Source organism: Poeciliopsis prolifica, unplaced genomic scaffold (genome assembly GCF_027474105.1).
Source record: "Poeciliopsis prolifica strain line A6 unplaced genomic scaffold, Auburn_PproV2 SCAFFOLD008, whole genome shotgun sequence".
NCBI classification, from domain to species: domain Eukaryota; kingdom Metazoa; phylum Chordata; class Actinopteri; order Cyprinodontiformes; family Poeciliidae; genus Poeciliopsis; species Poeciliopsis prolifica.
In genome coordinates, this window is record NW_026562383.1 from 5,618,103 (window position 1) to 5,635,311 (window position 17,209).

At 40.1% G+C, this 17,209-nt stretch overlaps 1 protein-coding gene across 1 annotated transcript; it reads left to right on the plus strand.

The window, feature by feature from the left end:
* The first annotated feature begins 8,098 nt into the window (after positions 1 to 8,098).
* LOC129362132 (uncharacterized) lies at positions 8,099 to 12,153 on the plus strand. The gene is made up of 4 exons (XM_055033488.1): positions 8,099 to 10,026; positions 10,500 to 10,580; positions 10,876 to 11,025; positions 11,794 to 12,153. The coding sequence occupies exons 1-4, from the start codon at positions 8,415 to 8,417 to the stop codon at positions 12,015 to 12,017; spliced, it is 2,067 nt and encodes a 688-aa protein (XP_054889463.1). The 5' UTR covers positions 8,099 to 8,414; the 3' UTR covers positions 12,018 to 12,153.
* The last annotated feature ends 5,056 nt before the right edge of the window (positions 12,154 to 17,209 follow it).

The following is a 17,209-nucleotide window of genomic DNA, read 5'->3' on the forward strand; positions in this document are numbered from 1 at the left end:
TCTGTCTGCCTGAGTTGCGAGGTTGAATAGATGAGAGCCAGCGTTGCCCCGGGCCGAACCTGGCAGCCCGGCTGCCTGCCTTCGTGCTCGTCTCTCTTTGACGGTACTCACCTGTTCAAATACATCCCTGAACACACGAGGAGGGGCGAGGGGGGTCGTGAATCTGCGGGTTGGGTTTGAATGTTACACATCACTTTGGATCATGCTCACTGACTGGCTTCTGCATTCTTGCCCGTCATTTAAATGCTTGCACGGCCATCACAAAACTCCTTTTTTCTTTCTGTCTGATCAAACAGTGAAAACCAGCAGAGGAAGGAAAAAAGGGCAAAAACAAAAGTTGATGAAAAACGTGTCTTGGAAAAAGTTCTGTACCCAGCTTGAACTTTGACAGGACAAAAAACATCCGGTTTTTAGCGAAGAGGGCAGAGAAGAAAGTCATTGTTAGTAGAGATCTACAATGTGTCGCATAAGTAATGAAAAGAACAGAAATAGGAAACATGGTGAGAAAACTTGATGGCGTGGAAAACCGACACGCTGTATCACCCATAAACCACCACATCGCAATGAAACAAGATGGCGGCTGCATGGTTCTGTGGGTAGAATGGCTTTCTCCAACAGAGAAAAATATTTTTGAGACAAAGGAAAAATAAACAGAGGTAACAGAGAAAACAATGTTTTCTTTTTCTTTTTTGTTCTTTTTTGTGCAATGACAATAGTCTACAACCAAAACGCAAGTATAACTAAACCAGAAACAATGGAGAAAAACAAAAGGAGGCTCCTGGTAGTTTGCTTCCTCACGTACAGCAGAAATCATCGAAAGCGTCTCTCTTCTTTTGTCGCCTCCCACCTCCTAACTTTGCCCCTCTCTCCCATCCATCGTTCCTGAGCCGTCTTGCATCGCCCGCGCTGAGGGGAGAAGGATTTTGATGTCCCAGACAAAGGACAATTTGGGTGATTTCCTGTGCGCCAGTGTCATATGATTTTGTCCTGAGGCGGTCCGGGCTGGAGAGCCCTTTGTCTGGCTCGGCCTGAGCCATGGAAGTCAGGCTTCCCTTCCTTTTCATGTGGCCTGTGTGAATGAGACGGGTCCGCGGCTATTGTGGTGTGATTTAGTGGTTTATCCGCTGGATCCAATGACGGAGGGTTTGACGTTGCAGTGTTAACTGCGTATTTGATACCATCAGCCAGGGCTTTCACAGGGATACTCTCCCTACGTGGAGATGACTTGCGCATTGTCGGAAACAATGGCTTTTGTCGCGCCGGATAATGGATTTGGTTTTGAAGAGATTTCTGTGTTTCTGCAGTGATTAGAGGGCTTGAATGTTTTAAGTTGCCTGAAAAGTAATGGTCTTCTCTTTGACCTTCATTGTCTTCTCCCTTCCATCTTCAGCAGAACTGAACTGTTCAGTTTCAGTTTTTGTATATACACCCTTTGTGGTTATGCTGCAGGAAAAAAAATTCATTCAGCTCACTGGGGTTGAGTTCTGAGCAGGTACTGGTATTAAATGCTTAAGCAAAATCAACATAGTGCAAAGAACATCTGGAAGTTTGTTGGCGTGTATGTGTGTGTGTGTGGTCCGGCCGAACTTTTGTCGGTATTAAGGAAGATTGAGGTACCGAGGAAGAGTCCCGCTTCTGGTTTGCAAAGGCGTATGTGGGCATGCGCTGCTGCGTGGAAGAAGCAGCATTAGGAATGCCTGCAAATGGCTTGTCAGCAGTTAAAGGATAAACAGAAGTTGGCTGATGCTTTGGCGGGAGAAATGCTACATAAACAGCATGTTTTATTGTTAACAACACAGTTGGAACAAATGACGGTGCTGGCGGAAAAAGCTGTTGTTCAAGTAACGGTGTTAAAAAAAGAAAAGAAACATAAAAATAAACTCTGTAAACCAACACCGAAGCAGGTTCAGTCGTTTGTGGCTGGTCTGGCAGTGGGGTGGGATCCCAAGAGCTGGGATGGTAGCATTTGCGGTGATGAAACAGATGGGCGAGACTATATTTGGGATGAAGGAGAGGACGGAGATGTGTTGGGTTTATTTTGTTCCCCAACCTGCAAGAATCAACCAAAGACACAAATTACTTTTCCGCAGAAAAGGGGAGAAGAGCCCGACGCGGTGAACCGCTGCCAAATGCTGTCTGAGATCAACTCCGTCGGCTCTGAGTCCCCAACTGCCTTTTATTATTATGTGAATACACAAAGAGGCTGGCTTTCTCACTCAGACATGCAAACAATTGACCAATACACTGTCCTACAAGATGTTCTGGAAGTCTTCCGTTGATGTCCCATTGTTGGGACACAAGGATGACCACTCTCAGGATACAGACAAAGATCATTGTGGCTCGTTAACACAGAAATGTGTGAGACATTTCCAATCCTCAAGAGAAAACCCTACACGGGAGTTAAGAATATACAATAAAAGAAAGGGAAAGAAAACAACACACGGAATAATATGAAAACATAACTGGAGGAACAGCAGCAGGTGTGGTTCACAGATGGATCTGCTCAGTGGCAGGCAGGAAAAAGGAATGGAAGGCAAGTGCATTCAATCCAAGCCTGGGTCAGACTTTGGAAGAGATAGGAGAAGGAAAAAGCAGTCAATGGGCTGAATTAAAAGCTGTGCATATAGTGATAATGCAAGCAGGAGTGCAGGGAGTGCATATCTTTTCTGATTCATGCTCTGTGGTAAATGGATTGACTACCTGGATGCCAACCTGGGAAAACAATGGTTGAAAAATTCAAAACAAGGAGGTATGGGGGAAAGAACTATGGGAAGAAATATGGGAAAAAGTTCAATCCATACCTGTGACAGTTACCCACGTAGATGCTCACACTAAAAATACTGAAGCTGATGCGCTACATAACCGGTATATCGATGGGGTTGTTAGAGCCATGCAAGTAATGGGGGGCCAAAAGTGTGGCGCTAGCTAGATTCGTTCATCAGAAATCAGGACATTGGGGAATACAAGGAACACAGCAGTGGGCTCGAGACAGAGGGATAGATTTGAAAGTTGATGATATTAAAACAGCTGTGCAACAATGCGAAGCATGTCAACATCAGAAGCGGGGAACACCACAGCATTTGCAGGGACACATCCACAGAGGAAAAGGTCCTGCACAAATTTGGCAAATGGATTTTATCGGACCACTGCCATGGTCCCAGGGGTGTAGGTATGTGTGTACTGCGGTGGACACATACTCTGGAGTGTTAGTCACTCACCCATGTAAATGTGCCAATCAAAAATCCACGGTGAAATGCTTAAAACAAATTGAGGCATTTTATGGTGTTCCTCTCCAAATTCAGACCGATAATGGAACTCATTTTACCGGGAAAATGGTAAAAGATTGGGCAACTGAAAAACATGTTGAATGGATCTATCATATCCCTTACTATCCAGAGGCTGCAGGACTGATTGAGCGGATGAATTGATTGTTGAAAGATTCATTGAGAAAGCTGAGTGAGCAACATGATTTGACTAATTGGAAAGCAAATTTGTCACAAGCAGTGACCCAATTGAATAATAGGCCAATCGCGCCAGGGGTAACACCACTAAACCGAATGATCACTGTACACAACACACCCGAAAATGAGCCCATCAAAATGTGGAAAATTGATGATAGGGCTGAACTTCCTATCAGGGCAACACCAAGTTCTGCAGGGTTAGACCTAAGAACACTGGAAGGAGTGGCATTAATACCATATCAGATCCAAATTGTAAAAACAGGTTTGGGACTAAAATGCCCTCAGGGGATGTATGGACACATCCTTCCTCGATCGGGGTTGTCACTTAAAGGGTTAACTATTCAGGCTGGTGTGATTGATAGTGATTATCGAGGGGAATTGGTTGTGGTAGGTCACCACCAAGGCGAAAGCCCCTTGGTACTCCAAAAAGGAGACAAAATTGCACAACAGGTTTTGAAACTATGTAACATGTCAGATATGCGAGAAATTAATCCACCCATTGAAGTAACAGTTAGAGAAAAAGGAGGATTTGGCTCCACTGATAAGCCAGGAGCAAAAGTCTGGGTGAGACAAGAGCATGGTCCGCCTAAGGCTGCAGAAATCATTGCTCAGGAAAATGATGCAACTGAGCAATGATTGAATGTGCCTGTAACAAAGAAATGGGTGAATGTGCCTGTAACAAAGTGTTATCTGAGAGAAAACTAATCATTGTTCTCCTATGTTTTATAGCAGTGCTAATTTTCATTCCAGCTCCCTGTTCCTGTGGCACGTGTAGTTCGGGAGACAAAACCATCATGGAGGAGAACGTCTGCAGGATTGGGACCCACAGAAGAGGGTGTGTCGGCTCCAGGGACATCAAGTGCCTTGCCCTCACTGTCATGATGCTTCTGGTCCCGGCCTGCTTCAGCAAGATGATCCCAGGAGATTTACTGGAACCGGTGAAGACGGTTTGGCTCCTTTGGAGAAACACAACTGCAGAACGAACACAGGATAATTTCACATGCAGGCCCAATGATAAGTGCTTAGTAACCATTGTGACCAGTGATTGTCCCTTAAATAGATGTAGGAGATGCTACTCTGTTCAGCATCCTATAGCCACCATGGGCTACACATTAACAGTTATTTCTTATGTATCCATGTGTCAGTATGCATCAGACCTGGACAGACGATGTGTAGGGAAAAAAGGAACTAACATATCTCTTTCCCTAACTAATGACGCCCTGGTACTAGGAAATGTACCAGGAAGACACACGTTTGGACACATATTCTTTGCCTTCCTTAACACTACTGTGAATACTCCAACACAGTTGGCTCCTGTTGCACATACTTGCCAAAAAATGGCACAGGCTAGATTGACCACTTATGTACATTGGAAAGTTGTTTTTCCTCCCCAACCATCATGCGCTCGGAAAAGGTGCACATTGTATGACACTGTGCTAGGAGGAGCGAGGACTTTGATGGGAGTGTCTAATGCGGTTGACAATGAGGTGACCTGCACAATGCTCTCTAACACAGGACAGCATGTTTCCCAAGCCGTCCATCAGATTGGAGTTTGGATGCCTTCATCAGTCATGACACAATAGGAAGCTGCTAAAATATTCGTCCAGCAGCTAGTTTGGGACATTAGAATGTGGAAGGCCACTGCAGAGATATTGCGAAACATCTCTGCGGCATTGGACTGGACTGTGTGTAATATGCAAGTGCTGCATGCATATGCACAACGTGAACGTTTTCAAAGAGTTGTTACTACAAGTAACTTTCAGGAATGGAGAAGATTATGGAACATCAGCATCGATCATTGGTTACACCTAGAACCTGAGAAAACTAGATGTAACAGTATTATGTGTGACGGTCATTGGACCCAGTACAATGGGACCAAAGATGTATGAATTTTCTATGTTCTTTGATAAATTGTATGTTTCATGCTCATTTTGTACATTTTCAACACATTTTAAAGGAACTGTTTGCTGTATGCTAATTGTATGCTAATTGATAACTCTGAGCTCATGGTCGTCACCTCTGGAGCCCATGGACAATGGGGGGCCAGACATGGACCACAGGAGGCCAAGTGGAACTTGTTCTGTATGTTGATTGAATCATGGAATGAGCTCATGATCAAGTCGTGGGCAGGGAAGTAGCAATCTGATTGGCTAACCCGTCTGCAAGAGGCGAGATGGCCATTCCCTTCTTTCATTCGAGGTTGTTTTGGTAATGAGTATAAAAAGCAGCAAAGTCCCATTGTTGAGTCAGAGTCAGAGTAGAGTCCTTGTTGAGTAGAGTCTCTGCTGTGGGTTACATACGGACGCTCATATTTGTGTTGCTGCAGCTCTTCCCCGAACTGTCTTCTCTCCAGTTCACTGTGTCACGGTAAGAGCGGATTGAAAGAATCTAAGCATTACGCATTGTTTGTTGTGTGAATGAATTTGCTGTAATCTGTGGCAGACTAAAAGGACACATTTATTCTAGCACAGGGGGTGCTCAAGTCCAGTCCTCAAGAGCTACCATTCTGCAACTATCAGATGCATCCCTGCTCCAACACACCTGAATCAAATGAATGACTCGTTACCAGGCCTGTTCATAGCTGAGCCTGGTCTACTGGAGTAAGGCTGCAACTAAAAGTTGCAGGACGGTAGCTCTCGAGGACTGGACTTGAGCACCCCTGTAAGCAGAACAGCGTCTTGTCATTATTTATCACAGATCACCCCCGATCCTGCTTAAAATTTTACGAAACACATCTTATGGCCACAAGTTCTTGAAACTAATACAGCAAACAATTAAATGTTCTGTATGTCAAAATACAGTTGCAGTGCTACATCTCAGTCAGACTTAATCCAGTGCTGTAGTTTCCAAATTTGCTAGTCATTGCTCTCCTTTTGACATTTACGGAGTCCCCACAACACACATTAAGCAGTGTTACTTAGTGTGTTGGATGCTGGAGCAAAGTTGATCCCCAGAAGGACATTTAGCTGACTGTGTGTTGGGTCCCCAAACTCATGTCTCAGGTGTTTGTAAAACTCTAAAACCAGTTGCAATGCCTGAAAATGTTGAATATTTTGATTATTTGTTTGTCATTGTGTTTAATATAAGATAGGGGTTTAGTTCACCACTTCTTTTCATGATTCTATGAGTTAATTTGAAAAAGGTGTTTGTTCAAACCATGGTTTCCATTGAAGCAGTTGGTAGTCCATATTTGTATACCAACAAGTGTTTGTTAAATGTTCCAGACATTGACCAGTGCAATCATGGAACCAACAGGAATGGACTGCGGACTTCCATCCCTTGGTTCAGCCTCTCAGACCGTAGAGGAAGACAGAGATCCTAAACAAGTAGGTGTCTCAAATTTAGCTTCATGCTAACCAATGTTTGGCTTGTTATTCTGTTTAATTGATTGCAATGTTGATTTTCAGTGACAGATTTGGTTGATATGTGAATATTACCAAAGAGTCAGCTCTTGGACACCTATAATAATCCTGTTTTGGGTTTTAGATGCCATTGAGTTGGGCTTAAAGACTTTCATAACATTACTAATTGAATCAAATATAACAGTGAGGGTCTGATATGCGTGTAGAATGTGTTGTGTTGACATGCGGTACGGCTGACTGACATCTTATGGTCACAAGTTCTTGAAACTAATACAGCAAACAATTAAATGTTCTGTATGTCAAAATACAGTTGCAGTGCTACATCTCAGTCAGACTTAATCCAGTGCTGTAGTTTCCAAATTTGCTAGTCATTGCTCTCCTTTTGACATTTACGGAGTCCCCACAACACACATTAACCTTTGTTACCTAGTGATCCCCAGAAGGAAGGACTGTGTGTTGGGTCCCCATATCTCATGTCACAGGTGTTTGTAAAACACTAAAACCAGTTTCAATGCCTGAAAATGTTGAATATTTTGATTATTTGTTTGTCATTGTGTTTAATATAAGATAGGGATTTAATTCACCACTTCTTTTCATGATTCTATGATTTCATTTGAAAACGTATTTCCTGCTTAGCACTGTTTGTCTTATTATTGTGTTTATGTGGCATTTGATGGTCTCATGTACTGAAGACCAGTGTGTGTAGAAGTGAATCTGCTGTGTTACATTGAAGGATTTTTCAGTCTGTTTGAAATTTGCTTGTTAAGTATCCTTTTTCAGGTGCTAATTTCTCCCACAGCACACATTAATCACTGTTAATAGTTGGAGCAAATTGATTTACATGAAATGGTTAGGTTATGTTTATGGTATACAGTACCTTAAATTCATCATAAATTATTTCTTAACTTCTGTGAAAGTTAAGAAATAACAACTTTTAGCTATTGTCTTTCTAAGAAAAAATCATCTGCCATAAACTTTTTACAATCAAGACTCTTAAATTTCCCTAATATCAAATCTCCTTTTCAATCAAATTATTTTACAGTTTTTAAGTTTTCATGGCTCTAGATTTTTTGCTGAAACAAGCATGTCTTTCTCTGTTCCAGAATTTCGCTCAGTGTTTTGATGAAAACAAATTCATACCTAGACTGTGTCGTACTAAAAGTGTCATTGTAAGTTTTTCTTCCTCTTTTTTTCAATTAGAAACTGAGAAGAACTATGTTTAAAAATAAAACTGCCTATTTAACGTTTCTGTCCTTTTTAGATGAAAAATGTGGATCTTGAAGATTCTGGCGAACTTTTTGACTCAACTTCGGGTAGTGGTGAAGAATACATTCCTGATTCTGCTGAGGAAAGCGATATTGGGAGTGAGGAATTAGATATCCATCCCCATGATTCCCAGGAAGATTTGATTAGCAAGTTTTCATCTTCAGAAACTGTTGTGGAATCTGAAAGTACATCTGTCAAGTTTGTTGCAGACAGTTCTGGCAATGAATCATGCTCTGTAGTTGTTGGTGCATACCAAAAGAAGGGAGGAAAAAGGGTCTACGACAAAAAGCATTACTGTCTGTACTGCTGCAAACCATTTTCCAAAATGGCAAGACATCTGCAGCAAGTACATGAAGATAAAATGGAAGTGGCTAAAGCACTCAGCTTTCCAAAGGGTTCCAAGGAGAGAAAACAACATCTAGATTTCATCCGGAATAAAGGAAACTATGCTCACAATGCCAATGTGATGCAATCAGGAAGTGGATTGTTGGTGCCATTCAAGCGACCAAAGGAAGAAATGAAGAGTGGAGACTTCATGCACTGTGCATATTGCCAAGGTCTTTTTACAAGAAAAGTACTATGGCGCCACATGCGGAGTTGTGCTCTTAGACCAGAATCAGCCTGTGTAAAACCAGGAAAAAATCGTGTGCAATCCTTCTGTACTTATGTTGGTGGCATACCTTCCAACATTGGCAAAACGTTGTGGGAAATAATCAGTGCAATTAATCCTGGTCCAATTACAGATATTGTCAAGAATGACTCTGTAATTACTGAGTTGGGGCAACATTTGCTGAACAAGGGTGGTACTTCAGTTAGGAATCAACTATGTGTACGTGAAAAGATGAGAGAATTGGGAAATTTGATGTACAATGCCAGGAAATGCACAACGTTAAAAAAAATGGAAGAACTCATAGATCCAAAAAACTACATGGAGACTGTGAGAGCAGTCCAATTGACATGTGGATTTGATAGTGAAAGAATCATGTTCAAGATCCCATCACTGGCTAACAAACTTGGAAATTCTTTAGTTAAAATTAGCGAACTCCTAAAGGCACAGGGTTTGATCTCGAACAACTCAGAACTTGTGAGAAAGGCCAGTGGGTTTCACGATGTCCATCAGGAGAAATGGAATGAGTTAATCTGCGCTACTGCCCTAAGAAACATCAGAGGATCTAAGTGGAATGTACCAACTCTCATGCCCTTTACTGAAGATGTCCAAAAACTGCATGCACATCTGAATCAAATCCAAGATGAATGCTGCTGTTCGCTCTCTGAAAGTCCCTCTACAGAAGCTTGGATCAGGTTGACAAAGTCATTGCTGGCCCAGATTATTCTGTTTAACCGACGTAGAGAAAGAGAAGTTTCTAGCATGCCTTTGGAGGCCTTTTTATCAAGAGGTACGTCTCACCATCACCAAGATGTTGACTGGGCACTCACTGAAGTGGAAAAAAAACTCTGCCAGCACTTCTCAAGGATTGTCACCAGAAGAAAACGAGGGCGGCCAGTTCCGATTCTGCTAACTCCTAAAATGCTCTCTGCTTTAGAACTTCTCGTTAAACTGAGAGAAGCCTGTGGCGTTTTAAAAGACAACTTGTATTTGTTTGCAAGACCAGAATCCATGACACATTTCCGAGGTTCAGACTGCCTCCGTGACTTTGCAAGAGCCTGTGGTGCCAAGTGTCCGAGGTCGCTGACATCTACCAAACTCCGAAAACATGCTGCAACCCTTTCAACTGTCTTGAATATGACTAATACAGAAATGGATCAACTGGCAACCTTTCTGGGGCATGACATTCGTATTCATCGTGAGTACTACAAGCTTCCAGAGAAGACCCTACAACTTGCCAAGATCAGCAAAGTTTTGATGGCCTTAGAAAATGGAAGATTGGCAGAGTTTCATGGCAAGAACTTGGATGAAATTCAGATAGACCCGGATGGTATGTTTATCTGTCCTTTGTTCTGTGTATCATTTGCAGCTTTAAAAATTACTGAACATTTAATACAGGCTATAGAGACTGTAGCTGGTCAAACTGCTTCCCAGAAGCTGTTTTCACGATGTTCTAAACACCTGCCAATTGTCCGGGCTGTAGTCTCACCACTCAAAGTTTGGACAGGAATGTTCCTCCACACGCACAAATGTCAAGCTCGCAACAAGCCAATTTCCGTATCATAATGAATTAGACTCTTCTCCAATGCAGTTCAGAGGGCAATGAGTTAATTATTATAAATTATTGGTTAAAATATATTTTCAATAGGTTAATTCAGAACTTGACCAGACTCCTAACCTGTCCGCTCATCTAAGAAAAATTCTAACTACAAAATAACAAAAAAAACTTCCCAGTTGTTAGATGATTTGCCAAATCTGGCAAAACTGATTTAATAAATCCTTCAATTTTTGTGGGTTAAACAGAAAACATAAACTCTGATGACACCAATGATGACAACAATGATGACAACAATGCTGTGGATGAGGAAATCTCTTCTGCTATTGGTAAGATTTTTGAAAAGTTACTATACAATATTAGGTATTTTAGAGTAAGTTGTTGTTAGTTTTCTTTCACTTTATGTATGACCTGGCTTAAGCACACAGTTGAGTTGTTTGAAACCAAATGGAAAGATTGAGGTTCTTATAGAATGTCCTAACTCTTAAGAATTTGATATATTTCTAAAATTGATTTTTCTTTTAACAAATATTTATTTTATTTTCCTTGGGACAACACAAGATCTGAATTGCTGTATTCACAGTAAATGTTAACATGAAAAACATGCTACTCTAATTTTTGTAGAACCATCAGAAGTGGAAACCCTTCCTCAAAATAGAAATGAAATGACACCACCATCATCCAAGAAATGTAAACCACCACCATCATCCCCAACAGATGATGATCAAGAGGAGATACCATTGAAAGGCAGCACCACAAGACCTTGCTCGAAAGGTAATCTTATACAACCCTTGTGTGCTTAGACTCAGTTCACAACTCATTGAGTATTTGGAGTGGGCCTTAGAATCACTTTCTAGTTACCATGTTGCGTGCTCTTCCTCGCCCCTCACACCTGCAACCTTCTAGTCAACAGCTCGGTCTGTCACTCTCGGTAAACAGGGAAGTAAATTCCTTTACTTCCCTGTTCGATTCTGCTGACGCGTTTGTTTATTTTTTTGTTTGACTCTGGCTCCATGTGTTTTCTGTGTTTATGTGTCTTTTAATCTTTTTTTCACTAAACATTTTTCATCTACAAGCTGCCTCTGCCTCTCCGCATTTGAGTTCACCTTAACACAACACATCATGACAAAGTTACAGTTTTAGTTCCGAATGTACACTCCAGACACATGTTTGTCAGGTTTTTGACATAAATCACAAAAAAATAGTACTTTAACAAGTGCAAGTCTACACAGTATTTGGACAATGCTGGTCAGTAAAATAACTAAAATGGCTGTCACATTTGAAACATTTTCTGGAAACAATGTTTCATGAGGTGAAGGTATGTTATTGACTATTTTGCCCATCTATATTTTTATAAAAAGTATTTCAATGGTATGGATTACAGTCATTCTAAGTTTAAAAGTTTATTACTATCAATTAATATAGTATGCTTTGTGCTGTGCTGTTCATTATTTATTGCCATTGAACAGTATTTAGAAATAAATGCATTTATTGTTAAATGAGCTCTGAGGTTTCTCAGTTTGCTTATCTGGTCTTTTTAAGGCAGAAGACCTGCAAAGAAAACACCGTGGACTGAAGACGAAGTTCATGCCGTCGAGAAACACCTGGGTGCTTTTATAAAATCTTTCACGGTGCCAGGAAAAAATCACTGTGAAAAATGCTTAAAGGCAGAACCAGTGGCTTTAAAAAATCGAACATGGCAAAATGTGAAATTTTTCATTCATAACCGCATTACAACTAACAGGAAGAAGCTTCAGCGTAATTAAATAGGCTTGTTTTATATATGTAGTATTTCTTTTTCAATTAAAGTTCCAAATATTTGTTCAATGTGTCTTTTACATACTGCTTCAGTGTTAATTTAGAAGAAGCACTGTTTGTCTTTTCATTGTTTTGTTTATTTGAAAAACCTGAAGTGGAGGTTCATCTTTAATACTTTTAAGATAAGATTATTTAGGTTTTTTTTTACAGCCACTGAGCATCTTTTTGCCTATGTTAATTAAAAAGGTGTTTTGCAATTATTTGTTTTTATGTAATAATTTTCTGATGTTAGTGATGAGTTATAGCTCATTCTGTTAAAATCTAATAAGGCAGATGTAATATTTCAAGAATTTGAACAAAGGTCCCCACTAGGTAAGTTAGTATGTGTAACTTATGCAAATAATATTTTAATCTGGTTCTCGTCAAACATGTTTTTTTGGAAGTTAATGAGTCCCCCTGTATCATGGCCCAGACAAAGTTGATGAATCTACTTTTGAAATTGAGTTATTTCAAGCTGTGTATAGGTTAATACAGCTATAAATAGTGTAAAATATTGTTTCTGGATTTTTAGAACCACTAGAAAGGCTAGTCCCCAAATTTGATAAAAAAAAGTAGTAGTCCTCATGATCGACGGAAACACGTATGTGTGTGTGTGTGTGTGTGTGCGTGTGTGTATGTGTTTGTGGGTGTGTGTGTGTGTCAGGGAGATGACATACTGGTTAGTAATCTGCTCTGACATGGATGCTTGAAATGATTGTAATCAGGAAATTTCAGTCTTAATTTAGAGAGACTCTCTCTGTCTCAACTTGTTCCTGACCTGAGAACAGTGATGTTAAACTCTCTGTGGGAACCGAGCCTCATATCCTGGTATTTCTGACAGCTGCTAGCTCCTTCGCTCTATTCAAGCCCTTAGTTCACTTACAGGTTGGAATTGGAATAAGAAACGAAGAAAGACTTTTGCAGTTTAAAGGCAGAAACCTTTAAGGCATTGAGTAAATGACAGGTTTTTGGAAAAAATTCAAATTGATTTGAATTCAGTCACGCAGGCAGATTAAAGTTAAAGGTGAACATATTTTCTGCACCTCTGGAAGATTATAACGTTTTAGATTTGTCCAATAATACCTTTGGGAGAGTCTTTTTTGTGGAAAACTGACTGAACAAGTCTGAAATAACATTAAGGTCTGTCGTATCATTTCCACACATTCAGACATAAAATGAAACGTATTTCTGAAGGTAGAATGATTTTAGATTGTTTTAAAGTTGACTCTACAAACAGAAATGGGCCAAAAACGACAAATTCATCAGCTCAATCACGCAAAACGTCAATGTATGGATATTTTTAGCTTTGCCCAGCTTTGCGTTTATATTATTTAAATGCACTTGACAAATAAAAAAAAAATCAAATTGTTGGGTGGCATCCTGGTACTTCAAGGTGTGTGAAGGTTCTCTGCAGGTGTTTGATGGAAAGCTGTCATGACTCTCAGGGATTCCTGGTGTGTATGCGACCCACACTGTACTGACCCCTGAGTCAGTACACCTTGACTCAAGTATTCACTTGTTACTTTGTCCAAGATGTCAATAATCCACAGAAAGGCAGCAAATTTTAAACATAATACCTAAACAAAAAAAACTAAGAAATTCTAGCTAAATACCAAAAAGTAACAACAAAAAAAGTCAAAGTCACAACAAGTCCATGTAAGTTTTTTCTATTTATGCTCAGTGTCGTTAAAAGACAACACTTAAAAGACTACTTTCCATTTCTCCTCCGCTGAAGTGATTGTTGGAATGAAGAATGCCATTGATTATTCATTCACTTGAACAGGCAATGAAGAGGGAATCTTCATCGCCTGAAGAGTCCTTCTGTGAATGTCTGTCACCTCCTGTGACCTCTGGCGAAGACAGACCTGTTGGCTTTGATCACTCGCTTGTTCTTCCCCAATGTGCACCACCCACACACACTCTGAAGCCCTCCACAGAGCCTGTTCCTTCACAATGACGTCCAACGGGTTGACCTCGTAACAAAAGCCGGAGGTAACGGTGTGTGTGCTTGTGCGCCGCCTTGCGTGTATCCTCTTTCAGAAGTGACTGATGTGTGATGATCAAAACTGCTGGTACAGTTAATTGACAGGAGCAGGGATACATGAGAAGGAAGAGGAACAGAGATGTTCCCCTATATATGTGCAAGTGTGCTTGTTCAAAAAAAAGAGAGATAACTAGGTTTTACTAAGACTATCTCAGATTAGATGTTTCCTAGATTTTGGGTCGATGGCAGTCGATGCCTTTTTTAAAGGGAAAAAACTCCAAAACATTTGGGTTAGTGTTAGGGTTAGACACATTTTACAAAAGTTTGGAAGCAAGATCATTTGTATGCAACAAATGCAGAATGTGTATAACATCAGCCTTATAGTAAGATCAAAGGTATTAAGATACTTAAAATCCTGATAGATCAAAAGATAAATCGAGCATGAAAACAAAATGCGACAATTACAGCACATTTCACTTTGAAGATGTTGGTTCCAAAGTTGAGGGACTTTGAAACTTGACTGTGTCTCCATTTGTCTGGTCCCTGACCTTGGACCACATACTGAGGAGCTCTCTGGTTACCCAACGGTTCTAAAGTAAACATGACTAACCATTTTTTCAGCGATTGGCAGACATTTGTGTTTCCTCATGTAGGCTCAGCTGGCGATAGTGACATTATGGCACAAAATGCTATGTACTCGTTTCATAACTCATGCAAGAGAAACTGTGACAGTGGTTTCAAATTATTTTCTACTAACCAGAATTGCCATTCATTACCCAACAATAAATAACGGTTCTCAGACGTACGCTTTCGAGTAACTGCATTGAATACAGCTGCTTTATTTGCAAATAGTGACTTAGCAAATCACGCGGCGGCCTCTACGGGTGCTCACCTGCCCTGTTTAGTCTGATTTAATTCACCTATAGTTTGTTTGGCTTTGTTTGGGGAGATGTGAACTCACAATCGAACTCCAAGGGAGACCAAAGGAAGCAAACTGATCGGCGTTCAAACTGGGTCTCGGTTGACGTAAAGTCTGTGAAGGCCAAGCAGACCAGAGACGGGTTCAAAAGCAGGAAGGACGAAAGGACAGAGCATTGTGGGTAAATGCAACCAAGATATATGTGAATATATATCACTGTCAGGAGAAATGGCTCATGCTGAGCCCATTGTTGAAGAATGTTTGTTTGGCACATTTGCCAAAGACAAAGGAGAAATTCCACAACCGCTATGACCTGACTCCACCCCATTTTGGGTTGCTTGTCCAGATGTTCTTGGGTCGTTCCCTTTTGTGGTTCTTGGTGCAGTGCCACCACAAGCAAGAGGGTGAACCAGTTGCTCAAAGGCTTTGCTTCATTTGGCACGTTTAAAAGCAGCCAGTGAAAAATCCAGACAAATTAAGGTGCAACTTTCAGAGGGCAGCATTGCACCTGGCTATCGTCTGATGGCTTCTTCCAGCATTTTAATGCATCATGTCACAAAGTGTGCATCATCTCAAAGGGCTTTCTTCCTATGACAATAAGAAGAAAACACTTGGAGAAAATTTGCTTTTGGTTGGATTCAGTCACCACATCTGAATCTAACCAAGAACCTATGGATTGTGGTGGAGCAAGAATTTCACATCATGGAAACCTGTACAATTGCAGGGTATAAATACAAAAGTGACTGGTCACTGCAATTTTTTTTAAGTATGTTTCACATAGTTATTTCTATCTTTTGAACCATTTGGTGCAGATTTTTATTTGTGTTGAAATTGGGAAAACTTTTCTGGTCTCAAATGTTGGCCTCTATCTGGAGAACGCGGCAAATTTAAACGACGCAGTCAGGGTGCCACAAAACATGCTATGACCATCAATGAAGTGACTGTAGACGTGATTGGATCGGTTTTGTCTTTTGCCCGATGACTCTTTAACTTCTGTTTTTTTTTCCCCCAAATTGAAGTAAGAGTAAAAAAAAAAAAAAAAAAAAACTTGTACATTTGACCACGGAAACAACTTCTGTTGGCTTGTACATTTGCTTTCAAACACAAAACAAGACACTTTTATTTTCCCCCAGATCGGTGTACAAAGTAAATATGCTTTCAAAGTTTGGACAGAAATCCAATAGGTAGGGTCATTTGTTGTGCTAATATTTAACACCGTGCTAATATTTGGAGTTGCAGAGCAGTTCACCAGAGAAGACGGGGCTCACAGTGTCAAATCGGACGAGTCGTCCGACCAGCGGGCGTCCTGTGTGCATGCAGTGCTAATATTGCGCAACGGTTTTGAAATAAATATGTTTCCACGCAAGCTATAATATTACATTTGTGCAGGAACTATTGTTAATCTATCTGTGTGGAGTGGATATCATGAGACGGTCAAAAGGTTGTGTCACTATTTCAGTTCTAAAGTGACAACTTACAGACACGCACTTCAACATCGCCTTAAACCAAACATTCAAAATAATCGATCTGGCTTTATATATATATATATATATATATATATATATATATATATATATATATATATATATATATATATATATATATATATATATAGAATGATTTAAATAATTACAAATGATCATTAACAATATTTTGATGATTTGAATATTTTAAGTGTAGCAGAAATAGAAGAAATCTCCAGGCAGAGTAGAATAAGAGTAAAAAAAACATTATTTTTTTTACATTTGGTATAATGCCTACTGAATAACTGATCAAATGATCAATTATTTAATATTTAAAAATGACAAAAGAGAATAAGAAGGTAAGTGGACATTTTAGTATATTAAGGAGCAACATGATAATAATGCATGTAAGAAACAAAAAAAGCAGCAAAATAATTTGTCAACGACAGTTTATCTGAAAATAAAACTTCTGAAACTTTAACACACACTGCAGGTATGTGTCTGTATCTGGTGAGTTTCTGGTTAAAACATGTTTGTTCTTTATTCAGTGAAGTTACTCAGTGGGTAGAGAATCCAGACATTTTCCTCAGGTAAGCATGGCGATCCTTCATAATAATGTTACTAAGCTGAAAGTAAAAAGTACAGCACAGCAAAAATGCATCTAAAATTTTTTTTTATTCCAAAAAGTTACTCAAATTACTTCCCAACTCTGGCTTTGGGGGGACAAATACGTTTTCACACCACTGTAAATGAATGTTTCTCTCCTCGAATCAATATCCGCATTGTTGTGCAACC